The sequence below is a fragment of the Serinus canaria genome, chromosome 3, assembly GCF_022539315.1.
Source record: "Serinus canaria isolate serCan28SL12 chromosome 3, serCan2020, whole genome shotgun sequence".
In the NCBI taxonomy this organism is placed as follows: domain Eukaryota; kingdom Metazoa; phylum Chordata; class Aves; order Passeriformes; family Fringillidae; genus Serinus; species Serinus canaria.
This window is the reverse complement of record NC_066316.1, coordinates 84,872,821-84,900,071: the sequence shown is the minus strand read 5'-3', so window position 1 is coordinate 84,900,071 and position 27,251 is coordinate 84,872,821. Positions and strand designations below refer to the sequence as shown.

At 35.5% G+C, this 27,251-nt stretch overlaps 1 protein-coding gene and 1 long non-coding RNA gene across 2 annotated transcripts in view; both read left to right on the top strand.

Annotated features, from left to right (window-relative positions):
• LOC127059378 (uncharacterized) overlaps window positions 1-27,251 on the top strand; it is a 768,519-nt gene that overhangs the window by 580,842 nt on the left and 160,426 nt on the right. The gene's annotated exons all lie outside the window — the stretch shown is intronic.
• ADGRB3 (adhesion G protein-coupled receptor B3) overlaps window positions 1-27,251 on the top strand; it is a 446,607-nt gene that overhangs the window by 397,063 nt on the left and 22,293 nt on the right. Inside the window, exons 20-27 of the mRNA XM_050972295.1 lie at window positions 6,721-6,871; window positions 7,419-7,488; window positions 12,271-12,337; window positions 14,510-14,595; window positions 18,067-18,165; window positions 18,478-18,649; window positions 24,271-24,366; window positions 25,698-25,737. Coding sequence (XP_050828252.1) covers window positions 6,721-6,871; window positions 7,419-7,488; window positions 12,271-12,337; window positions 14,510-14,595; window positions 18,067-18,165; window positions 18,478-18,649; window positions 24,271-24,366; window positions 25,698-25,737 — 781 coding nt within the window. The remainder of the gene's footprint in view (window positions 1-6,720; window positions 6,872-7,418; window positions 7,489-12,270; window positions 12,338-14,509; window positions 14,596-18,066; window positions 18,166-18,477; window positions 18,650-24,270; window positions 24,367-25,697; window positions 25,738-27,251) is intronic.

Genomic DNA, 27,251 nt, shown 5'->3' with positions numbered 1-27,251 from the left:
GCCCTGGAAAATACACATCTTCACAGCACACAGGCAGAAGGGGAAGAGATTCTGTTGCCAGATTTTGTAATCGAAGAAATTAAATTGCCTCTGAGTAACCTGCTCTGTGATACTGCTTGTGCAGAACTCATTTGCTTAAACAGAACCTGGCAATAACAATCCAAAGCAGAGGACTAAAATGAGTGTAAGGAAATAGTATGAGAATTGTCTTCCACCTGGCTTTCAATTTACTGTAGGCATGTCACCAAGAAAGCAATTCTGATTTAAACAATACAAACCTGAGCTTTGTACTGCCAATCTCCAGAGAATGCTGCAAGCAACATGGAAAGAATTTTACTGTCTTGTATATTATCATAGCTCAGCATAATATGAATTATCCAGCTGGACATCTTGTCTCTGTCCCTCCTTGTCACCAAAATGAGACACAAGTATTTCTATAGCCCCAAGGCAAATTAGCACAAGACAGCTTCCATCCCTTACAGCTGAGCCCTCCAGTGCAGGAGGACATTGAGTGCAAGCTGACCATCAGGAAGGGTTCCTGCCCAGGCTTTCCTTCAGTCTCTGTGTCAGCCTGGGCTGGGAAAGCAGTTTTTGGCCCAAGTCAAAACCATGCCAAGGAATTTACTAACAATTCATGCACATGCCAGTGCATGACGGATACCTTTGCAGTTACTAGTGAAGACATTCTGCCACATGACAGAGTGAGAAAGGTTTGCACATGCAGCTAGAAACTTTAATAAATTCTTTTTCACCCCAAAAGACAGGAGACTGTCTCTTCATGTCCAGTTGATAGAATTATTTTGCACTATATGTATTATAAGATCTGGAGAAGAATAGTAGCGAGCAGAGGAATTATTTTGAAAAAAAAAACAGCAGTTCTCCATAGACATAACTGATGCTACAATACAACTATGCTGTACAAAATTTAAATGCAGAGGTTGTTGATATGAGTGGTAGAGGTGACAGCTATCAAGGGAGAACTTTGAAGAAAAGTAACTCCAAAGGGCAGAATTTGAAAAGAAGGCTCCATAGACTTCTAGTGGATCACATATAAACAGCACTTCTATTGAACTCTGCACCTGGGAAAAATAGGAGCCATTCTGACTAGTCTTCATAAGTGTGAAAAGAGATTGTTAATGCTTTACTTATAGAGGGGTGATTTTTAGAAATAACTTCAAGGTTAATCTTGGTAAAAGAGGAACAGGAACTGAATTTATTAGTAAAATCTGAGGAAACTTTAGGAGAAAATAGTAAGAAGGATATCAAAAGTGTATGTTGAAAGCACAAATGCAGAGAAAAATTACAATTTGATGTGTAAGTTTACTTCCAGATACACTTATACTGTTGCAATAGGATCACTGTGATTACATTGTCAGATAAAAGGACAGATTCCAGAAGAGAAGAAAAACCTTAAATCAAAGTAGCTGAACAAATTATATTGCACCCTAAGACAGGGCACATGAAAGGGTCCCAAAGTTTAGCAACTATTGTGATAATTTGCATATGATACCAAAAAGAAAAGAAAAATGAAATTTGATATTGAAAAACATTTGCTGTGAGAGTGCCATGCTGTTGATAAAGATGGAAGCATAATTGTAAACTAAATCAAAGGAACTGCAGAAAGAGCTGGGTCATTGACAGCCAGCTTATATGCTTATTTTTCAGAACCTAGAAGGGCATCTTGTTTGTTGTGGGTAAACAAAATGATTGAGTAGAAGGAGAAAAAAAAATGAGTGTCCTTCGTGATCTCTCATTATCTTTGTAAGGCAGATCACCTAATTGTTCAAAGATTACTGGTGTTGCACTGCAAAAACAGCTTGCTTTAAAAATCCAAGTTAAGTCTCCCATTCGTGTTGCCTTATACTGCATATAGAATCCTTCTGTATAATAATTAACTGTGCATATCTCATCACACTCATGCAAGTTGAGTCTTCAACTGCTAAGGACACCAGAAAAGACTTTTAGAAGATCCCTAAGTTTTCCTTTGTGTTAATTAAAATAAACACTTTCATAGGTGTTGGTTGAAAACCCAAATAACATTATTTCAGAACAATTATTTCTATTATATTGATATTTACAATATCTGTGTATCTGATTTCCTGAGTTCTTTGATAAAACAAGTGGTGTTAGCAGCACAGTCTGTCAAAAGAAAGGAACATGGGATTCTGGAAAAGAAACCTGAAGACTTCAGCTATGATTTCTCAGACATTTAAGATCCTAAGAGTTTCAAATAAATTTGCAACTGAAAAAACAGCCTCTTTTGCCATATTTTTTCTTATTACAAACATGTCTCTCTTCCAGAAAACCACTCCTGAAAATAAAATTCTTACTTCTTTGTCCCACAGTCTCTGAAAGTCTATTTTAACATGTCACTTTACTCCATAAATCAGTATTTAATATTTCAATATTTTCTGACCAATATACTGTATCCCTGTATTCTGGAAGTCTCCTGCTCCTGAGGCAAAGATACTGTGTTGCCCAAATCAGCTTAAAAATAGGAGATAATAAAAAAATGAAAATCATAATAATAAGCAGTATCTTATTATGTAAAAATGAAATTACATTTTTTTTATTTAAAAAAGGGAAAGATACAGTGTTTGAGAGCAGATGGCTTAAGAGTGATTAAAAGAAAATAAAATATACAAATATTGTCATAGAATTACTTTTCTGCTTTTTACTATGTCCTTTGCATTATCTTTGTGTTTTTTGCTCTGTGTTTCATTTATTCATAATTCTGGTCTTTTGGTGCTCTTTGTGAACTCAGTTCATGATCAGAATATCATAAGAATAGCACCCATTTAATTTATCTCCTTAGGCTTATCTCTGCAGAGAGAAGTCAAAGGCAAGATTCCAATCTCTAAGAAATTTTATTATTTAAATGCTTTCCTACTACGTCTTATTTCTTCTTCGTTTAATAATCTCAGTCAATTTTAGCCCTGTTCATTTTGCTACCACCAATACAGATTTCATTTTTCATGTTCATCTTCAAATAGCTTTGATTTTTATACTGCTTATCAGAATCCAGAGAGAGTCAGCAAGTTTGTTGAAGGAAAAAGAACTGGTTTCAGAGCCAGAAAACAAATCAGGTGTTCTTACTTAACCCTCTTTGTGTGAAAAATTATAGCAGAAGACACTGCAATTAAAAAAACAAACACATATTTTTCTATTAAAAATACTGTTGTTTTTTTAAAAAAACCCAAAACACAACAGCCAAATGCTCAAAGAATGTTGAAAAATTCTTATTTTGAGGTTACATTTGTGACCTACTTTTGCAGGTCATAAAATTGATGTATTCTCTATTTCATTTGTAATTATTTTATAAAAATATTAATCATTAGAAAATGTAGCTTTGAATTTCCATTGTTTTTTTAAATTTCTTAGCTGTGCTTCAGTACACTCATTTGAAGTAGGTGTCTTACAAGTATGAGAGAAGGAAATAATTTGATGCCTGATGTGTGTTCTTGCTTTCAATAGTATATTGTTTATTAAAAAAGGGATGAATGGTCTTACTTAGATATTCAGGTAGCTTAACACCTGAGACTCAATTAAAGTCCATGAAACCATGCATTCTGAGGACAGAAAAGCTCCTTCCCCTCTCTAATAAGTAAATATGGGGAGCCAAGAACAAAAGCAGTGGGAGGAAGGGGAGGTTAGAGTAAAAGTTTACTTAATTTCAGAAGCGTGAAGAAATAGTGAATAAATTAAATTTAAATTAATTTTGGTGCAGGTTGACAGGTCCTTAGCACAGGTAATTAATTCAGTGAGTTTTAATAAGCTAGAATTAGAAGCAAATGAGAAACATCTCCTCCTAAAGCAATGGGGAAGATGTGTACCACTATCTCTTGGTGCAGGCAGGCTGACACACAGCAGCTTTCTGAGAGTGGTGGGCCTCAAGGTTTGAGTGATGCTGCTGCTTGTGCAGGAAGGTGAGGGGAGGTGGTGGTCCCTGGCCAAGGAAGAAGAGGAGAGGAAGGAGCAATTGGCAGTAGTCCATAACTTGGTGAGAAAGAAATAATGCTAATGTATATTTCTAAAATCAGACATATTCAATGGCTCATTTAATAACAACCTTCAGTGAAAATGGATTTTTGTTTCTATTTGAAAATTGACTTCCCAGATGCATTGCTTTCCCGGACAGAACAGCGTTTTTTCCTTATTTATTTATCAAAGGGGAAGAATAAGGAAGTACATAAAAGCCAGATTTCCAGTGGGGTATTGGATAGCTGTGCTGAGCCCATGGCTATGCTTGGGAGGGGGCAGGTTTGTTTGCCAGGACTGCTCCTCTTTCAGAGGGGAAGCTGAGTTCACTGCAAGCACTGCCTGCACACAAACCTGTCATCACAACCCCACAGCAGTTGTTTGGTGATGTTTGCAGGCTGATTTGCATATTTCTGATGGCATGTGATGCAAATACACTGTTATATCAGTAGTACAGACTTACCATTGTTGTTCATTAAAGACCTGTCTGCTGCTCAGAAGAGTTAGATATAATCAGCAGTCATATATTCCAGCTAGAGCGCAGATTGCTTCTCATAAAACTTGCTTCTGTCTTCTCATTTTCTGCTCAACATTATCATTAACATTTCATCACAGCTCTTTCTTCCACAGTAGCCATGTCCACATTTGTCTCAGATTATCATCATCTTCTCTTTTTTTTCAATATAGAGGATAAGTTATGAATTAAATCTTACAGTGGGCACTCAAGTCAACCAAAGAACTAGCAGCATTTCCACCAAAAAGATCAGGATTGTTTGTATTTATATTATTTATAAGGGAAATAGTATATTCACCTTTTTTTTCAGGGTGTGTCTTTACCTATGCAGCTCCTCCATAAAAGATTCTGTACTGTTCCTCAAAAGTATTTTTTTTTTCAAATTTTTGCTCCAACAGAACTCTCTAGCTTTTGCAAGAACATTGATAGGAAAACAAATTAAAATTGCATAGTAGGAATTCATATCATACGAACCAGCTAGTTAAAGAAAAGGCATTTATGAATGTTCTATTGTATTTATTGGGTGTTTCATTGTGGAACTTTCATTTTAAATGTGGGGTTTGGGGTATTTTTTTCATATACAGGAAATACTGCTAATAGTCAGACTTAACTGGATAGATTTTATGAATCCATATACCTTAGGGACATCTAAACATAAGAATTAATGGCAAAGCCTAGGATGGAATACCTACTGCCTTTTCAGGATCTGTTGTTTTTTTCCAGTTTACATTACTTGGTTTTTTGTTTTTTTAATTAACAACAGTTCTCTTGTATATAATTACACAGAACCCCTTTCCTCTAGATTTAAATAGACAATTTGACTCAGGGGTTGAAGACGAGGTGTTTGTCACATCTGTAAATTCAAAACAAGAAAGCATTACATTTTGACTCTTCAAGTGCATAAATTTTGAAAGTTCAGACATCAGCTAATGCTAATGTCAACTGATATCAGCTGTTTATTTGACACTCTTGAAGCTGACCAGCACCACTGATTTCAGATAAGAATCTGGAAAAATTAACATCACAGAAAATTCAACCCAAATCTTTCAATATTGGGAAGTAATTAAAAATGTAAAAAGAACTAAAAAAAGCATGGATGGTGTAGTACATGGGTGTCATGTATGTCATATCCTTCCTTTCTGCCTGGAATCAGAAATATATGCAAGCACCTATATATATAAGTAGGAATGTGCATATTCTCTCCCTAAATAATTTGCTCAACTAGGATTTTAGTAAAAGCTCTTGACTAGCCTCAATACAAGGCTAAGTGTGAGGTAGCTATTAGATGTGTATGATGCATAAAGAAATAATCATAAAGTAATATCTTTCATTTTTTCATGAATTGACCTCATTGATGTTGGGGGCGTGAACAGTTCTTCCTTTTAATCTTAACATAATTTTGACACTTTAAGTTGTGCTAAGGATAAATTGTGCTAGTGATATTCTCAGCATTACTGGTGTGGTCTTGGTACTGGGGTACTATGCAGACTGCATTTTATAGCCTGCTGCTGGCATTTTAAGCAACACAGTGGAGCACAGATCATTTATGCCAAGAAGCTCATTTATGCAAGCTACAATGTCAAGTTTAATTAAGGGCTACTGTGGCAAAAGAAAGCCAATTGCATGTGCTCAAAATACTTTTCAGATGACGAATGACTGATACCCATAAAAACAATATCCAGGGCAATTGTTAAGGTTATGATACTTAGACCTGCCTAAAAATATCTAAAGCTAAAGTTCTACAAATTTAAATTTAAAAAATAAAAAAGTCAACTTTAAATTTTATAATCAGGATCTTTCTTCTTGGAGGGAAATAAAATGTAACTGGTAATTAGAAGCATTTATATCCCCATATTTTCTCTGTACAGCTCTATGGGATTTTATAATCAATAATTTTGTAACTGGCTTACCAGAATGGCTTTATGATGGTCCCTGGTCAAAGTAAATGTGTAGAGAAAAATCTGCTGGAGTGGTTTATTTTGTGTTTCTGTCCCTGCTCAGAACACTCAGTGTTTAAGAAAACAAGTCAAAACCTCTTCTGCCTAATTCCCATCAACATTTCTCTCTCTTTCTCTTGCTGTTTGTGGCCACCACATCATAAAGGGAGAAAAGGGAGAGTTGATGCTAAGGATAAAGGTCAAGATGATAGAATATGACAACTCTTTGAATTGAAAACAGAAATGAGTGTCCCTCAGTATTCAGCATGAGCTTCTCTTTGCTCCCTGCAGGGCATCTGCACCACAACCACCGCATTTTTACACTTCTTCTTCTTAGCTTCATTCTGTTGGGTTTTGACAGAAGCGTGGCAGTCATATATGGCTGTTACTGGAAAAATTAGGACACGACTCATAAGGAAGCGTTTCCTGTGCCTTGGATGGGGTAAGTCAGTAAAATTAATTTTCTAAGAATCATTGGAATTAAACATTTAATGCAGTGGCAATGTCAAGAATATAAGAATTTTCTTCAGTAAAACTGGAAGATAGTAGACAGCATGTTACTAAAAGGAAAACTAGGTTAGAAGCCTTTCCACTGTATCTCAAGCCCAAGGTATGCTGGTGTATATTGTATCATTCTTTTCTAAATATGTTTTAACAAAATTTTAGAAGATTTTCAGCAAGGTAAGAAATCAAAACAAGAAAGAAGCATTCCCTGAATATTCATGAAACCCCTTTCTAGTTAAGACCTGTCAAATGTACCAGCAATTTAGCTACATCAAAGCAGTACACCGTGGGCAGAAAACAGTGTCCTCCTCCCTGCCAGTGCTTCAGAAAAACAAACCCTACAACAGCAATGTGCTTCATTAAATAATTCATTCCATGTAAAATTGCCCATTTTGCATTAGCTTGCCCTGTCATTTTTCATCCAGAGAAAACAGCAATATTTTACTCAGCATCTGCTGATTATTATTGTTTTGGTTTTTTTTCAGGACTGCCAGCATTAGTGGTTGCAATATCAATAGGCTTTACCAAGACAAAAGGATATGGAACAGCTCACTAGTAAGTCAATCTGAAATGATAAACTATGTTTTTAGTTACCAAGATTGTCATACCCATCAGGAACTTCATAGCACATTCTAAAGGCTCTACAGGTATCCATTCACACCTGGAATTGCCCTGAGAGTCACTGAGTGGTCCACATAAGAACAAAGAGAAACCAGCATGCCAGTCTTGGACTGAGCTCAGCAAAGCACCAGGAATCCCATATTTCTTTGAGATTTTGAAATAGCAAGCTTTTGAGAAGCTCTGAGGTCCATGTAAACACCCATCTAACATTTATATAGATTTACAAAAGAGAATGTTAAAAGTTCTGACTAGCCTCTGCCAACCTTTAAACATGTCCAAAACTGTACTGTCACGAGTGTCTTTGGCAGTCAGGTTTCTGCACACCAAGCATGTAGCTCGAGTTTAATGAAACTGAGCAGCTTGGAGCCAAAGTCCTTCCCAAGTTCTCCCATCCATCCCCTCTCTCCTGGACACCCTGATCCAGCCCATGTCCTGGACTGTGCTGTATTTGAGAGACAGAAAGGAGCAAATTTGTGTGCTTCATTTACATTCAACTAATACAGTACCAGTTTAGCCACCTGGCTGGTTCCAGTGTGTATTTAGCACCTCGGAAAATTAACTCCTCAGAGAGACTGCCCTTTGATCTTCTGATGAAGAAGGAGCTGAGCCTTCCTCCTGCCAGTGGAGCACTCCAACCACCATTATGTATGCAAGAGTGTGCTTCCTTTGGTCAGCCTGTTTGGAGCTCTCCTCACGTTGCCTAAGAAATTGAGTGTGCATCTGGACAGAAAGAGGAAATATGACTCTGTAGACTGGTAATGAGGGCATTCATCAGCGATCGGGATGAGTTAGGTCAAGTCCTCACTTCAATGAATATTTAATTATTCTCCTTAGCATCATCACTGAGTGAGATCAGGATTCCCCCTCCCTTCCCTGTATGTCTCACCATCTTGGCACTCCAGCTCTGGGTGGGTAAGAATACAAAACCAAACCTCCTCCTGTGTTCTGGCTCCAACCACTAAGCTCTGTAGTTATAAACTGTGACAATGTGCATCTTGAGTTTTTTAATGAGGAATGTCTTATATAACTGAAATGCTTAATTACACTTCGAGCTGGCAAGTTTAACAGTGGTCTTAGTCCCCTTTTGAGAGTTATATTGAGAACCTACTCGTCTGAATTCTTTTTTAACTATGTACTCATCTTGCTGGCTTTTTTTTTATTATTTAATCCTTGAACCACAACTGGAAAACCATTTGGGCTATGAGAATTACAAATCACTAAATAAGGATGTCTAGACCCCCACTGGAGGTATAGCTCTTTCCCTTACAGGATTAATCCCATTACATTTGCTCTAGTGAAATCATTCATGTGTGAGTACTTGCTTTAGTTAACATTTCTTCCTGCTTCCTTCCTGGGCTGAATGCATTTTTAAAAGAAGCTATTCTGAAATATTCAGACAAAGCAACAAATCATTCATTAAGAGTAACCGTAAAAGTTAAAGTAAAAAAGAGCAGGTCCCTGTACACGTAACAACTCTTCTCCCTGGATCCAAATCCAGCTGACATGGTACTATGGGAAAAAAGAACAAATGAAGGCATACAAGGGACAAATAGAACCATAACTCAGCTTTCTCATCTTATTTGCAAATATATTTTCTTGGAATTTAACATCAGAATTACATAAGGAAAACAGTGAAGACAAGGAATGGAGATTCCTCCTCCATCACCAGCTGATGTGCTGTCCCACTCCAGAAGGGAGCAAACAATTGTGTCTCATGACAGCTGTTGGGCAGTGTAAAAGCAGAGCTCCTGTCCTGCTCCTCCTACCATAACTAAAGTACTTGTGTAAATTTTCTAATTGCTTGCACTATATTTTGCCTAATTGGTTGCAGTCAATTACACGCATGCTGCTATCAGAAACAAACCCTGCTGCAAGCCATTCATGCTCTTGAAGATGCTCCTTTTGAGAACATTTAAAGTGAAACTTAAGGAATTTATTCCAGTTCCATAGTCCCACACATGAAGAGATTCATGGAAAAGGGGAAGATCCAAGAATCTTTGCAGCACCTCTCAGTTCTCTATGGTATATGTATGATGAGAGTGCTCAAATTGTTCACACTGGAGCCATTTCTGTGATGATCATCAGTCTCTGATTTCTGTCTTTTTTTCTGAGTCCTAATTATTAGTGGGTATATTTCTGTCTTTTTTAAACTATATGAGAAAAGTATTTCACCCAGACACTTGTAGTGGTAGAGATACAGGGATAGAGATAGAGGTTGAAGGGATTTCCTAAAAATAATTTAAAAACTCACAGAGGCAAGTTTTTAGATATTTCAGGTTATCTGGAAAAGAGTAGTGTGTTTGAAAGCTTAATAGCTTTTTCCAGCCTTTTATCTACTAAATATTGTTGCTATATCTTTTCAGAGAATCAGAGCTAGGAAAGCATCACTACTAATACAGTTAATAAATCTGCGTGAACTGCTCGCGTTAACATACAGTGCAGATAAATTCCAGGAATTTATTGTATCAGGAAAAATTAAAATTCTGTCATAGTCATACTCATGCTATGCTCTCTTAAGAGAAGGAACCAATCTTCTGGAGAGTATCAAACATCTCACAAAATGTACAGGACACAGGAGCAAGTGTACAGATGCTTCATCATTCAGCAGAATTTTATGATCATGTAACATGGCCCCATAAAGCCACCAGTGGCTGCTCTTAACACTAATCAATTTATATGGCTTTCTGCTATGTGCACATCAGGGAGAAAGAAGAGAAGAGGAGAACAAAATAAAAACAACTATAAAACACAAGGGGGAAAAACTATCAGAGGAAAGAAAGAGGAGAAGGAAAACTAGTAAAAAATCAAGAAGAATTGCCTAGTGGTGTAGGAAGGCACCTGAAAATCTGCCTGCAGTCAGTCTTCAACAAAAGAAGATGGAGGAAAATTTAATTTCTGTCATCAGCTAGGAAATGTCGAATACATTGCAATAATGATGTCACACACTGGTGAAGATCCAGACTGTTGAAAATTCAGATTGTGTAAAAACAAGGTTAAGTGAAAAAAAGGACAACTTCTACAATTTTTTTTGCAGCTCTGCCTCTAAGTGGAAATCACTTTTGAACAGCCATTTTACTTGATAACATGGAAAAGAGAGGGAAACATTTTTCCTCTCTCTCAAAGTGTTTTGTGATAGAAACTTTTATTTTTTATTTAGGAAACACTGTTCTTGACACTTTTTCCAGCACAGGTAACTGAAGTTATTTTCAAACTATAATACATCAACTATTTTTATGAACTGCTGTTTCTGTCTCCCATAAACATGAAAATTTTGATTACAAGTCCTATTTCCTCGTAGTGGTTATCTTCACTACATTTGAAAGTTCATACTGCTAAAGAAGTGCACTATCAATGCATTTCCCCCTCTCAGAAGTCTGTGTTTCCAGACTGACAATAATTACCTAGCTTTTGGAAAATATAGTAGAAAAAACTGCAGAAAATTTTGAAAGCATTTTTTTCTGACATTGCAAAAATAAATTGAACATTAGTGTTGTAGGTGGTTTTTGAGGCAGGATGTAAAATAGCTTGGCATGTACTACCTTTTTAACTGTGAAGCAGATAGAAACTATTTGCATCCTTTTATCATTCCAGAATTTAGCACACTGGTGCCATTGCATTCATGTGACAGTTCTCACGTGGCTTCATTGCTATGGAAAATGCTTTTGTTCCTTGCAGTGAGAATACCAGCCCTAACAGACCATTAATATTATGAGGTGCTTGCATTTATTTTACTTGGTTTTGGAAAGTACAAAAGCATTACTGGAAAAGAAGATATGCTTGATTCTGATGCGAATGTTTCTGGATATGAAATCCAAGTCAATTATTTGAATGTATATGCTGGAGTTTCCATATATGTAGGTGTGATCATGCATTCAAATAAACGTGCTGTTCTTTGAATGCGTAATCACTGGGGAAATAGCACAGCTGCATTTACTTCAGTGTGTGAAGCTCCTGTTATTTTGCAGATATGAAAAGCTTTACATCATAGTATATCAAATATTTAGAATTTGATTCTTTAAGTGCTCTGTGTTTGGAAATCTGATGGCTTTTAGTGAAAGCCCTGATGCAGAATGACAAACTCTTTGAGATTAGGAGGTCTCCAGAAAATACAGTTTTCAGATGCTTTAAAATATACATTTAAATTGTTTGCAAAATATTAGAGGGAATACAGAACCGATCATATATCATATATTATTTTTCTCTAATGGAAATATTGTCTTTAAGGTGTAGTTCTAATAGCAATTATTAAATGACAGGATATGTAGAAACCTGATTTTTTCTGAAGTTCCATATTATGGGTACTTGACCATTTCATCACTTTTCAGTATAGAACTATTAGATATGGTAAGCTAGAAATGTTTCCAGATGCCTGTTTGGCAAGGCCTGTTCAATTAACTTGTCATACATTATTAGAGGAGATTCAATAAATATTTGCAAACTTACTTTCTGTTATAGTCTTTATACATTTTGGCCATTTCAGTTTATGTATAACTCATGCTAAAGATTTTGAAATGTTAACCACTGGTAATGGAAATATTTTTCATTTCTATCTTTCACTATCTCTACATCTTCTTATCAACAAAGCAGTTCTTTTTTGTGTGTACACATGAATCTCACACATCAGAAAAATATGCTCTATTAAATATTAATGCTGTCTTGACAGTGTGTTATACTTATTTTTAATTTGTGTTAGTTCTTCTCTAATGTTCTTTCCAGCTGCTGGCTGTCTCTGGAAGGAGGGCTGCTTTATGCTTTCGTTGGACCTGCAGCTGCCGTTGTCCTGGTAAACATTAATATAATTCCCACTATTTTTGTATGAAATGATAGAAAGTGCTATGTCTATTATAAAAGCTTAGATATACAGCAACATTGTATTTTGCTGTAAATACTGAGATCATTGCTATTTAACACACCTTCAGTATTTTGAATGCATGATTCATTTGAATCAATCACTCAATTATCTCTCCGTGTTTACACGGTAAGCTGTGAAAGAGTAATGTACTGATTAGTGGCACCAAAAACTTGTTACAGGCATCACTGAGTTATTATCAGCAGCATCTACGCAATTGTCACTCCCTTGTAAAACTCAGTGACAGTCTTGATAGAGTGCTGCTTGGCAGTGGATTGCTGTGCCAGCAAAAGCAACAGAAGGAGTGGAGCCTGCCAGCAAGTTCTCCATGGCTACTGTTTTTGAAGGAAAAAATTGTCATAGCTGGGAAATGTTACTCGTTTGTGTATTGTTCTTCCACATCTCTGGACATGCAATTAGGTGTAGGATTCATTTCTGCCTAATCATAGCTATCTGCAATGTAGATTTCTGCATCTAAGTCAGTAATCCCAGCCATATTTCATTGTCAATGAAGAAAAATACATACTTTTAGAGATCAAACCATCAGAAGTATTTCAGCTGTCTTCTTCAAGGTAAGATGAATTACATCCTACCTGTGCCATCGGCTATCAGGCATCTGCTCTGCAGTCTGTATGGATTTTTTACAACAATTTATTTAGCATTTTTCCCTTACAGATTTTGAATCTAATTCCTCTTCCCACTCCAGAAATTTTATACTGTGATAGCTCTATCAGCACTGGTTATTTCTGGTTTTCTCTTGTAAAAGAGAATCAGTCTTATTAGTCATCAAAGATAAAGCTATTCATCTACGTGAATTTTCCTGAAATGGATGTTTACTACTCCCAAAGAGTTTGCCTCATCATCGCCTGGAATCAAGCCAGGATCCTTTTGTACAACTCACAGTCCCTGTCATGGTAGAGGAGCCAAGGATGTTTACAAAAAGCCAGTTATAATTTTCACATGGAAGTAACTGTATGTTCTCTGTTTAATTGGCAAGTCTTTGTTCGGAGATGTTGGAAGTTCAGAGTCGCAGTTTGTGCTACCATTAGCTGGTAGCTGTGGAAAGGAGCTGTTCCATTCAGCCACTTAAGCCTAAGTGTTTGAAGCCAAAGAATTATATAACACCAGCTGAAAAATGTTAATGCTGAAAATAAAGTTGAAAAAGAATTGGCAGGGCAGACTAGCAACAATTAGGTATTTTGGCACAGGTTTTGAAAAACCAGTTTGAAGGGAAGGTCTTTCTTTAATAAATAAAAAAAAAGGAACATTCATTTAATACAGTCAAAAATTGGTATTACCTATTTGTAGGGCCATGCAGAGATGGGTTAATAGAGTTCAGTTCAATAATACAAATTGATAATAACAGTCAGTAATTTGTCCATTAAATGCCATTAATATGTCCATTAAGTGCCAAAGTCCAACAGCTAAAACATTTGAGGTTTTTTTTAGGTTTGATCTTCAACCCATATATGTGGTCATAACACCATTTACTTTAGTGGGGCTAAACAGACATCCCAGGAATTTATCTGGTCCACAAAAATCGTAAATTGCAGCCAAACAAAGCCCAAAGGCAACAAATGGTGAATGACATAGATAGTGATTGAGGTGCAGAAAGATATGGAAAACCACAGGCAGGTTCTGCATAAGTGGGAACACCCACATGGGCCATAAATGTTTAAAAAGGAACTATGCTCTGACTAGCTCTTCCCTGTGCAGAGAACTCAAATTGCAGTAGTTTTCCTGGAACAGGATACATATTGGTGCAATTAAAACTGACAAAACATTAAAGTTATATTACTCAAGCTTCTGGCCATCAGACATGTTCACATATATAGCTTGATACCAGGCATAATTCAAGGTCCCAAAACGAGCCTGTTGCTGTGTGTGTGTGTGTGTGTGTGTGTGTGTGTGTGTGTGTGTGTGTGTGTGTATGTCACCTTTCTGTCACAGCCTTTTGATGTGTTCAGGGATGTTGCTACACAATTTTTGAAGGAATGTTCAGAAATGTAAGAGGAGGCATTTTGCTGGCCTGTAATACAATACAGCCAGGATACAATATTTTATTTTAGGCACTGAAAGATCAATTGTTTGTTTTCTGTTTGACAGGTCAACATGGTGATTGGCATTTTGGTATTTAATAAACTTGTTTCCAGAGATGGAATCCTAGATAAAAAACTCAAACACAGAGCGGGGTAAGCAACAACTGGGTTATTTTAAAGCATATTAAAATTTTATCACCAGTTTTCAATTACATATAGTCAACAAAATTAATTTGATTATGCTGTGAACTTTTATATCAGTGTTACAGTGTTTCTAACAGATTCCATTAATCTCAAAAGCTGCTGTTGCATCATCCTGAGGGAATGCAACTAAAAAAACCTAAATATAACAAAACACAGGTACAACAGTATTAACTTAATAAGAATAAGGATTTACAAATCTGAGCAGAGGTTTCACAAGATGGTTACATGTGTAAAGCTGTTGCAGTTAGCATAACAGTTTTGTGAACTGTGTGTAACAAAGGGACTGATTATTTTTGTCTAGCTGTCAAATTTAATTAATTTGGCAAGAAATGTTATTTATTTGTGTTAATAATTATAAAATGTGTCTTACAGCAATATACCCCTTACATAGGTCAATGTTATTCTGCCATTTTGACTACATTACGAATTTGCCTTTGTTCTTGCATCACATAACATCTACATAGGTGTATTTTCTAATTTAGTGTAAAAGAATATCAAAGTAAAAAAAAATACCTGTAGTTTAAGAGTTAAAAAAGAGAAAAAAAAAAAAAGGTAAATGTGTTTTATTGATTATTTACTTTTATTTACACAAAAATTCTGTTTCTTATCAAGAGAAGAAAAGATTATGACAGTGGTGGTATCAGAAACTGTTCTACAGTGGTTGACAATGAAGTACTGCAGCAGCTAACCTAGATTCATTGCATATTGGAGAAAAATATTTCACAACTACATCATCACCTTCCCAGTGCTTATGAAAGTGTATTTAAACTTTGAATAATGAAGTATTGTATTTTGGGCCAGGTTGTAGTTTACTCCATCAATAGCTGTGTTTCTAACAATGATAAATGATGGTATTTTCATTTTTCTGTGTATTACTGTTATAGGCAAAGTTATTGCAGATTCACTTTTAATTATTTTCAAATTACATTATTACATGCAACTAACAGCAGCATTCCTAATAAGTTTGATGAGTAAACTTATAATAAATACTTTAGCTGGTGTGATTTGCATTTCATATCAATGCAATCAGGTGTTTCTGGTTTTCAGTTCTTCCACCATCATTTTGACAAACATGTACCAAACCCTGTATTTTTATTTCTTCTGTTTTCATCTGTTTTTATTAGAAAGTATTAATTTCATAACCCTACTTTTGTCTACATTGCTCCATCAACATTCTGAGCTCTGTAATAACACTAGTGAAATCTAGACTATTATAAAACTACCCAAATTATTTCAAAAGTAGCAATGACTTTGGAATCACCAATTCAAATTCACATATGTTCTAATTTCAGTGATATAAGGAGCTGGAACAGCCACAGGTTTAGCTTTGTAAATTTTGTAGGGATATTCAAACTTAGATTTAACTGCCTTTAGGTTTTTTTTTCCCCAGCTACTCAGTTGTAGGCTATGAAAACCTATTTGCTTATACTTTATTTTCTTGATGAAACAAAGAACTTGCTTTCTAATTGTGCAAATTAGTAAAGAAATATTTTATTTTAAAATAATCTATCTTTAAAGTAAATGGATAAAGAATCACAGATTGTTCTGTTAGAAATAACCCAGCTATTTTGGGAAAAGATATAGATACCCTAATGAGAAATAATCTTAACTTGTGTGATATTATGAGATGGTGGCTTAGCAACAGCATTCCTTGATACTGCTTGGCAGATGACATCTCTGGAGTCATTCTTTGGGGCATAGAAATTGGTTCATCATTTGATCTCCACTAGAAAGTTGGTGGTCACTCATTCCTCAAGTATCTTTTGCCAGCCATTCTCAGGAAGGCAACTTCATTCTTCCTGGCAAACATTGAATTTATATTTGTCAAAAGTTCAGTCAAATGTTCAGTCCTAGGATTTAAAACAAGGGAATGGGGCAATATACACCAACTCCAAATGCTTTTTATCACCTTAATAAGCATATGGAGAATCAACAAGTGGGAAAAAATATGTTGATGGATCTCAATCACAACCTCAATCCTTTTCCTGGTAAAAGAGGAAGCATATGCAAATGCCCAGGCTGAAAATTTAATTTGGTTTCTACACACATTACGTTCTATTATTATTTGCAAGATCCAGAGCAGTTTTGTAGAGGTGAAGAGAATAATCCAGTCTAATAATGCTGAAGCACTGCTAGGCAAAGACAGAAAGTACTTTCAAAAGCTTAGTTTATACTTACCCAAGACATTTTTCTAGTTCATTCTTTAATCTATATTTTAATTGGTACCAACTTATGTGGATTCACTGAGTTATTTTCTCAGCCCAAAACCATCTTATAAAAGATCTTGGTTCTCACTGTTTTCTTACAGAAGAAACTGCCTTTTTATGGGAAATACATTTTGCACTTTTTATGGGAAAATCTCCATTTTGTTTTTCAAAGTAGAAAACACTGGAGTTCAATGTTGTTTTGGACAGTATGCTAAAAGTCTTGTGAGTGCTGGGTTTGGCAATAGCAAAGAGTTCAGTTGGTTGAAATATCTGGGAAAAACCCCAAAATGTTACTTATTGTCACCATATTGACCAGTTTCTTTGCTGGCAATAAGTAAAACATCTTTCCTGTCAGCTATGTCACATCTTATTCAGCTATGGTCACTCCTGTTTCTGATAGCAGAAAGAGAAGGAATAGGAAAAATATTTATTTAGTTGATTTGAGAAGTTGATTGCATGCTGTATGGAAAACTTAAATTCCAGGTTTTGTCCTTTAACTCTTCTGACAGGTGCAGAGGTACAGTTGTCTATACAAAATGCTTTGAGCTTAATGCTTGTGTACTGTGTTGTATTAAAAGGCAAAACAGGTCACCCTTTTTTAGTACTGACTGATACTTATTTCATCAGATTCCATATGTTTCAAGCCCTGTATTCAGACCTTCACATGACATGAATAAAACCATTCCAGATATTAGTGGGCCATGCAGATCACTGGTAAAAATCTGTCTGTACAGTATGGACATACTGATTTGAGGCTTGAATAAATTTTGCAGGTTTCTTTCCCTATTAATTTTCTGTAATGGTCCATAGTTCACACTTTTCTTTTAAGTGACCTGTGCTCTCTCTCAAGCATGTTGGGATGCAACTGTCTTTCATCAGGTCTGAATAGAGGGATTTCACTTTGTGTGTCTATCCTAGCACGTGCTTATGTTTACTTCAGTGTACTGAGCAGTTTTTGATCATATTTGGGGCCTTTTTTAGATTAAGTGGAAGAAATAGAGTTTGCATGAAATTAAGCCCCGTAACATTAACCTGTAAAGCTAACAGTAATGTAAAGTACCAAATACAGTTTTGCAATATAGAGCATTCATCTTGAATAAGTCTACTTACTTTTTCTGCATGACGTCATATTTAAATCTAAATTTCAGTAGCAACGTTTTTTGGTGACAATTCAATATTTTGTTCTTTTTGTGGGTGTTCTGTTTGTTTGCAGTCAGATGAGTGAGCCTCATAGCGGTTTGACGCTCAAATGTGCCAAGTGTGGAGTAGTTTCAACAACAGCTTTGTCAGCCACCACCGCCAGTAATGCCATGTTAGTCCTGATCATTTACATCTTCTTGTTACAAATCTTATACAGTGCATGTGAGACAATAGTTTGATGATGACAACTGTGTTTGCTAACACTGTATAAAGTGCTAAGCACATTTAAATACTTTTTTAAAAATTGCAAATGTGTTTATTAACTGAATACAGGATATTCTTTAGAATGTAAAGTACAAGTGTTACATTCTTGTCTATGATTTTCAAGTTAAATTGATAAAGTGAGATCCTTAAATATATTTTATTTAATGGTGAACTTTTAATATTCTTTTTCAATATGCTGCTTTTCTCTTTTTTTCAATAGGGCATCCCTTTGGAGCTCCTGTGTGGTGTTGCCACTTCTAGCACTGACTTGGATGTCTGCAGTTCTGGCCATGACAGACAAAAGATCAATATTATTTCAGATACTTTTTGCAGTATTTGATTCATTACAAGGCTTTGTTATTGTCATGGTCCATTGTATTCTCCGAAGGGAGGTGAGAAATGGCTTCCCAGTTTTCCAAAGAGCTGTGCTCCTGTTAATCTCTCAACTGCTCTTTAATGTTATATACAGCTTGCTCTGCAGAAATATATTTCATAGAAAGAGAAAAATAATTTATGGTGAGATGTGTAGGAACAAGTGAAAGAGAAAAAGAGAAAAAGGGGAAGAGAGGGGGAAGATAAGTTAATTCCAAGTGCAAAATATCAGTATAAAACTTTACCAACTTAATTCAAGTTGTCTTTTAATCAATCCCAAGTACAGCTGATTTCAAAGTGTTAGTCTTTCCCAACGAGTACAGGAAAAGATGAACATGAATGCCCTTCTGAAGCTCTATCAAAAGCTATAGATTTTTACACTCTCTAAAACAGGATCAAACACAACATTTTTTCAGCTTATTCTGTCCCTGAAAGAGGGCACAAGGAGATGATGTGTTATGTTGGTGAAGATCTACCATTTCAGATCTACAAACTCAGGTACATACTAAAGTTATGGAGACAGCAAGGATGAAGACAGATGAGTGCTGTGAGAACAGCAAGGACTAGCAGCACCCTAGCCTGCCCTTCACAGCTCAGTGCCACCTGCCAGAGGATTCATCACCACTGAAATCTGATGGCAAAGCTCCTACACAAGTGCTCTTTAATCTGGCTCTGGTGACAGCTTCTCTAACCTGCCTAACCTGCTAACTAACCCCACATTTTATTGAGATGGGTTTGAGAGCAGTAGCATAAAGCTTTGTTGGCAGGTCTGTGGTAATGGGGCTCTCTGTCAAAAATGAGCAGGTGGAGCTGGACTAGAGAGTAATTCCTGGTCCATGGGCATACCTATGTGCTAGTCATTTATCAACTTCAGGATACTTACCACACCTTTAAACCAGATTAAAATGTCCAGCATATTTCCCTGGGACAGGCAAGCGTTATTTGAAAACTTCAGGACTGAAAAATAACCAAGGAAGGTGTTTCAAGAAAGGTTTATTGTCAATGCTGAGTGAGGAATCTCACACAGGGGTTTCCCTTTTCAGCACTGACAGCCTTGAAATACTGAAATTTGGTATAGTAATGGAAATAATTATGAGTGACATAATTTATTCAATTCTTTCAGCATTGTGCCACTTTGCAGGAGATTTATATCACTATCCTTCACAGTATGCATATGTGATTATCTTATCAAATAATGAAGTTTTCAATTTTTAAAGAAAAAATGAGTGTCTTGCAAAAATTAGCACCTTACATTGTGCTGATTCTTTCTCACTTTAATCACTCTGTTAGGAGCAATGAACTTTTGTATTTCTTGGTTTAATCAGCTCTCATCTTGGAAGGGGCTTACCTCATTTAATACATTTTCTTTTTTCTTCCTTTGACTTTTCCTTTTATTTAGGTTAAAAATATGTGCAGAATAAGAGATAATTCTCAAGAAAAATCTATTTTATGTAGACCTGTCTTGCAATCCCTTTATTTTCTTAAGCAATTTCTTTCCCAATATGATTTACATCTGTGAAAGAGGATAGTCTCATCTGTAAATCTGAAAGCACTCATTTCATATATTCTTTTAGTATAATGGTAAGACACTGCATCTATTTTTAGTAGAAAGGATAGTGGTTTCATACTGGTTTGCCTCACTGTGAAATTTTTTGTCTTTAGGTTTAGGTTTTGTCTTTAGAAAAGAAATCTTTTCTTTAGGTTTATGTGTAGGAAATCAGCTAGTTATGGTTTATTTTGTTCACTGCTTGCTTAGCAAATCACATACACACACACACACATATATATATATATACATATCTATACATATATATGTATATCTATATAATAACTGCAATGAATCATTACTCTGTTTAGCAACTAAAAGAAGTTACTCCAGCAAGTCAGTCTTAGCAGTTACACATCCCAGTTATAACATGGAAATTCTAGAAAAAAGGCATTTTATAAAGTAGCTAAATAATCTATCTGCATGGTGTTTTTAAAAAATACCTCATGAGAAGACTTCCCAGTGAGGCCCAGAAAGCACCAAGGTTTGATAAGGTTCTGCCTTATCAAAATGGAGGAGGTGTATTCTTCAGCCATGGCAACTTAGGCAGAAGTAAATGTACAGAGACAACTTATTCACTAATCAGCAGATTATCCCCAGCCAAAATGATGATAGTGGTGTTGGTGGAAGACAAGGAAGCCTAGGTAAATTGCTAATTGAACTCTATTTGACAGAACACATTTGATCTTCTTTAGTCCTCCAGATTTAAATTGCAAACTGGTCAAAAAACTTGAGGAATTAATTAAGGTGATATTTTTCATATGGGAAAAGAAAATTCATAGAAATTTTCTTCAAGAAGCAGAAAGAAGTAAAAGTTGATGCTCTTGAATAAATTTTTAATTTCAAACTTACTTGGTTCAGTTTGTAGCAGCAAAGTCATAGTTGTCTACTACACAGAAAGAGATGTAAATCCAATAAGATATGTTTCAGTCTGACTCTGGAGTCTGGCTTTCCAGCTCCAGAGACCCTCAGGTGAGTACAAACCAAGAGAGTGGCCATCATGCAGAGTGGGCAATGCCATCTTTGCATTGCACATGGTGCCTCCCAGCTGAAAGAATAGTCTAGTACTTTTGGCTGTCTGCAAAAGCATTTAGCTCTGCCAGTGCCTGTCAAGGAAATCCTGCCAGAATATTTGTCACTCTTGATGACAGCTAGAAAGCTATCTCAGTTATAGCCTATAAGATTGATCTAATATTTATAGCATGCCAGCACAGGCAAAACAATAATTCTGACTGTCAGGGGGAAAAAAATTTGGGGAGGAATATATCTCCATAAAATTCAAACAAAGAGGACAGCCCTGCTTTACTATGCCTTTATTGTCATTACATCACAAAAAGAGACAGACTTCTACAATTATATTTAAACACCCCTTTTTTTTCTCTTTATTGTATTGATATAAAGATAAATGATGGAAATATTTGTTACTTTCTCTAATGCACTGCACTGAAAACCTTTTGTGACAGAAGCTGCATTAGGAAGCCAGGGATTTTCCCCAACTGAGATGTACAACTGAAAGAGGACTAAGTGATGTGTCATCTATTTCTGTTCACCATCAATTCAGTGTCTTTTGGGCAGGCATTACATCTTTCTAAACTTCTATTTCCTAACTTCTAAAGAGAATATGATGCTTTTTAATCATAAGACCTTTCATAGATTATTTGGAAATTTTGGAAGAAAAATGCAAAGTAATTAAATATTATTGCTTCATTTTGCCTTCTTAGCCTGAGACTCTTGAGTTGTTCATTTTTTTTTCATCACCTTGCTGTTTAAACACCTAACTGGGCATTGGAAGATGGTGATGGATGTGTCACAGAACGGTACAAGGGGTCAGCACTGAGGCTTATCTATCTCAGCAAAACAGTTTGCCTGATCTGCTTGAACACAAGATGCTTTAAAGCTGATTTGAATCACACTTAGTAACTTATGTTAATGCTGGTGATGGGAGGAACCCACATGTAATCTTTTCTTTAGCTGTTCTCTGCGGCGTAGAGAGCATTTGGATTAAATTCATCGTTGGCGTCTAGAGCCCACATTTCAGAATTGCAGGAGAAAAATAAAAAGTACATGAGTAGGGCAAGGGTAAGTTATAAAAGCTTGGAGCTGGTTACTGTTGCTAAGGAAACCACTTCCCTGGTATCCGCACGTTCATCACATCTGTCTCTCCTTCTCTGCCCGGCTCTAAGAAAATCTTGTAACTTGATGTTAAAAGGCAGGGGGAAAACAAGATTATGTTTCAAAGTAAAATGTAAAGACAGCACAGTCTTTACATACTCAAACAACAATTTTGAGCAAGCAGTTTAGAAGATCTAAAGAAGATTTTGGTATTTAGAAAGTTCAACCATTTTGATTCTGACTTGGGTGAGGACATCTAAAAATTGAAACATATGTCAGTATCCTGGATAATGCTACATTTTACATTCTGTTAACATGTTCAGATCATATGCTGCTTGCACTTCAGCAGCATTGTAAGAAACATGCACATTTAAGAGGATCCTAAAATCAAGATTCACTGCTTTAATCCATAAGGCACTGAAAGTATGACATGAGATTCTTGAGATCTCTAGACCTATTAGAACTGGGGAACATCCATGAACAAAGAGTCCCAAAAATTAGGAGGCTCACTGTACAGAGTGGAGTGAGATAAACAGTATGTTCTGAAGTAACAATGCTTTGGGGTCAAGCATCATGTACCTGGAGATGAGATTCAGCACAGCTGGAGATGCTTTGAAGGAGGCATTTTTTATTATATTTTTTGTCAAATCACTGTGCCAGTGCTTATCCAAGAGTATAAAACTCGTAAGTGTGACCTAACTTCAGCATTGACAAATTGAGAGAAGGCTTGGATTAAATTTGCAGCAACTGGGAGATGCCAAATTAAATTAACATCAGAAACATGGAAAACCAAAGCAAGTGTAGTGACCTAAAATCACAATCTGAGTTTCAATACAGCACACTTTCAATTACAATGTGTGGTAAGTCTTGGTGTTTTGAAATCAATCCAAACCTTCCCACCTTGCTTCATTCTTCTTTCTGCCCTATTTTTGGTTCCCTCCACCTGCAACAGTCACTTATCAAGATTGCAAAGCACTCCTATTCATTTAACGGTTGAGCCCTTTAAAAAATGCTTTCTATTTAGAATTTTTTTAAATTTCATTTTTGCTTTTGTGATAGCTTCTAAACAACTCACAATAGAATATGATACATTTAAAGGGGCCAGATTCTCACCAGCAACAATTGATGAAATATCCTCTTCTGTTGTTCACAATATGTCCATGAGTAGAAGACAGTTTTATCCTTTTTGATTATTCTGAATAAGACATCAAGTAATTTTTAGAGATATTAAATGGAGTATAGCTTTTTATAGGCATTTCATTCATAATACTTTTATATTTGAACAAGAAACTGGATCACCCAACCAAGTTCCTGTTTCCCAAGTCCCATCTTGCTTTTATATTTTCAAGAAATCTGCCTATGTGCAAAAAGTCCGCTTTTCTTCGTGTGCTCTCATTAAAGATACTTCTTGCATCTGGAGAATTTTACTCCTAGAAGAGATGCATTAGATTCCTTGTATATGGAGCTAAAGATTATTATTGGAATCAGTAATATCTTTCAAATAGACTTATTCTTTAAAGTACAATTAGGAAATACAATAAATGTTAAGAACTGATTTCAATGACTGATTACAGTAACTGTAAAGAACTGTCTTTCAAGAATCATACATTTATCAAGAAGAAGGTACACTTTATCTTGCAATGGTTAGCTGTATATCTATTAATCCTGTTAACAGACATCTACCAAAGTGAATAAAACAAAGCCGAACACTATCACCAAGACAAATGTGGCTTAAATAGTAGGTCATTCTGGCTATACATAAAACTAATTCTGTAGTATGATGTGATAGACTGACAAATTTATAGCAGTCACAAGGTATAAAAAATGTATGAAATGACAGAAATAGGCATTTATGTTTATTGCCTCTGATTTATGAAGTGGGCTGAAGAAAAGTCATGCATCATATTCCATATGATTTAATTTAATCTCTACTAGGAGTCTATGATGTTTCACAAGAATCAGTATAAGATATTTTTTTCACAGGTTCAAGATGCATTCAGATGTCGGCTAAGAAATTGCCAGGATCCAATCAATGCAGATTCTTCAAGTTCTTTTCCTAATGGACATGCTCAAATCATGGTTAGCTTTTATTTTCTTCTTTGACTATGAATTTAGTGTTCCTAACAGAAAGAAAAACTTACTGTATTGTATGTGGCAAGTTTGCATGGCTAAAATATTAACACCTAAACAAAGGACTGTTTACGTTATCATCTGCTTGCTTAATATCTTAGCTAGTTTTAAATTATTGGTATAATTATTTAGTGGATCACAGTGACTTAGTATCTTCCACCAGTGTTCTTTAGGACAAAATAATCTTATATAAAAGAATAAAAAATAATTTAATAATATATTGTGACTTTTTCTAGTGTTCTGTAAGGAGTACTGATGCATTTCCCTTCATGAGGTCTTGAAAAATGTTCTCAGACAGGATAAGGAGAAAGTGCTAGAAATTCTACAGGGGGACTCTATTTAGTATGTTAAATTAAGAGATAATTAATTTTGCTAATATTATTAGGTAATGTATAAATACAACATAATGGTCTCTTCACTTTGAACATCAGTTTGTTATAGACTATAATGGGGTCAGAATCAGACCCTAAAGACATGCAAGGCTCAGCAAGAATGCAAGGTACACCAAGCAGATGCCCTTCAAAATGATGACTCAAAATAAGAATTTATTATTTGGACTTCATAAGCAAGAAAGAGATCAGTTTTACTGAACATTTAGCATGGAATAAACTTTTTGTGAAAAAAAAAATTAATACATTCTCTAACAGAATAAATAGTTTCGTTTAACTAGGAAAAGTGTGTTTTGATTTCCAGCTGTTAAAATTATTTCATGCATAATGAAATAAATAATAGTTGTTTTCAAGGGGTACAAAAATTTTATATGACTACATTATTAGAAAGAAATGACAGAATTTTCATACCGTAACCACTTCATTTACACAAATTAAGGATGTTTCAAACAGGATGGACTATTTGAATTACACTTATTGACAGTAATTTGTATTGCAGGATATTTTTCATACTTCTTTTCATAACATTACCATGAAAATTTTCCTTAGAGAAGATCCTTTGGTGAGATGTAGAAGTTATTCTTCCATGTATCTTAAAAACTATACACTGTATCATTTTATAAAAATTATATACTCTACTTCCACCCATTTTATTTTATTTTTTCTGGTCAGGCAGCATACTTTGAAAACCACCCAGTTATACTTTAGGATACTTTATAAAGCTCTGCTGTTGTAAAACAATACACTTCACCTTCTCAGCAACAAGAAACCACTTTTAACAGACTATGACCCTGTAAGCAGGACATTTTGGAAGTGCTAGTTGGCAGAAAGGTATTGTGATTTATTTTTGAATTATTAATGGCTGTTCTGTTTCACTGTTTCTTGTTACAGACTGATTTTGAGAAGGATGTAGACATTGCTTGTCGGTCAGGTAAGAACATTGAGTATTTAGCCAAAAAATAGTCTTGTACAAGTTCCTTGTGAAGTGAAAACCAGAAAAATATTGGGGTTTAGCTGTTTGTAGGAAATATTTATTAATTTAAACCAAAAAAAAAAGTGAAAAAAATATGTCACTTTGTGAATACATAATTTAATTGTGTTACTAAGGCCATTAACTTCAGCACTTGGAAAGCAGTCAGAGGTGTGACTGTCTATTAGAAAGCAAATAGTTGTGGAAAGAAGATAATTCTTAATCATTAAGCTTTCCTTCCCAAGCAAATGTGAAAACATCATTTTACTTTAACAACAAAAAAAAATAATGTATCTTGACAGCTGTGTATATGAAGGATGCATCAATTTGCATTCATTTTAAAGAGGGTATGTTTTTTAGGACTCTAAGTGAAATCAACAATAGTTTAGGCAAATTAAGTTTTATTCCACTTTAATGAGGAGAGTTGCAGGTTTTTAAAATATGTTTCAGTAGTGAGATCTTTAATCAGTTGGCTATGTTTGTTTCCATATATTAAAGACAATACATTTTCAGCTATTTATTTGCCAACCTTGTTTAAATAGTGAGGTATAAAATAAATGACTATTTAAACTCTACAGAAATATTTTAATCTAGGAGATATTTCCAAAGGACAGTTTTTCCTAGGGAAACAATCTTGCCTAAACACCCTCAGTTTTCAATAAAGGGAAAGAGAAAGAGAGAGTGTGTCCTCTCTATGGGGTGAGTCAGAGCAGAAGCCTGATTTAGCTGTTCTGCATCAGCCACCTGAAGGACACTTTCTCTTCACTGGCTAAATGCAGAGCCAAGAAAGCTGATCTCATTAAAGTGAAGTTTGAGTTTCTAGTCACCCACCTTTAAAAAACTGCCAGTTGGGTTTCTTGCTATATAGACTTAGTTCTTCCCTACAGATCAGTTTTAATATGCACATGTATTTTTGAGGAATCAGGATAGGGCATTTTAACACAAATGCCTGTGTGTCACCATCCAATGCAGACAAAAATCCAGCACTGACCCATTCAATTCCCACTTCTTTGATAAGATAGCTCTGCAGTACAGAGGGCCTTGTCAGAGGTGTCCTATAGGAGATTGACTCTGAATGCTGGTATGAACAGGCTTTACCTGATAAGCATTTGAACTCACTTTCTGTTAATGAAAAATTTAAGGATAGCTCACTGTTTGAAATGTCTGAACAAGTGTCACTGGAAACAATGAAGCAGACACCAAATTCAGGTATTTGTGTACTGGTGTTTAGAAGCAAATTATTATTTTCATAACGGAAAAAAATGAGAGTTAGTTTAGTGTGAGGAAGGAGAGTCAGATGTCTTATGAGCTGCTTGCTGTGGAAAAAGGCAGTGAACTGGCAGGCGGGTACTGGGGGATCTGGGTCATCAGAGCCCTTGGGCAACCAGAATAGATGCAAATGTAAAACCTAGATACTTGAGTCTGTCTTTCTGTCTCAGCCCATGAGCTGGGTTTTGTTGTATAAAATAGCACTG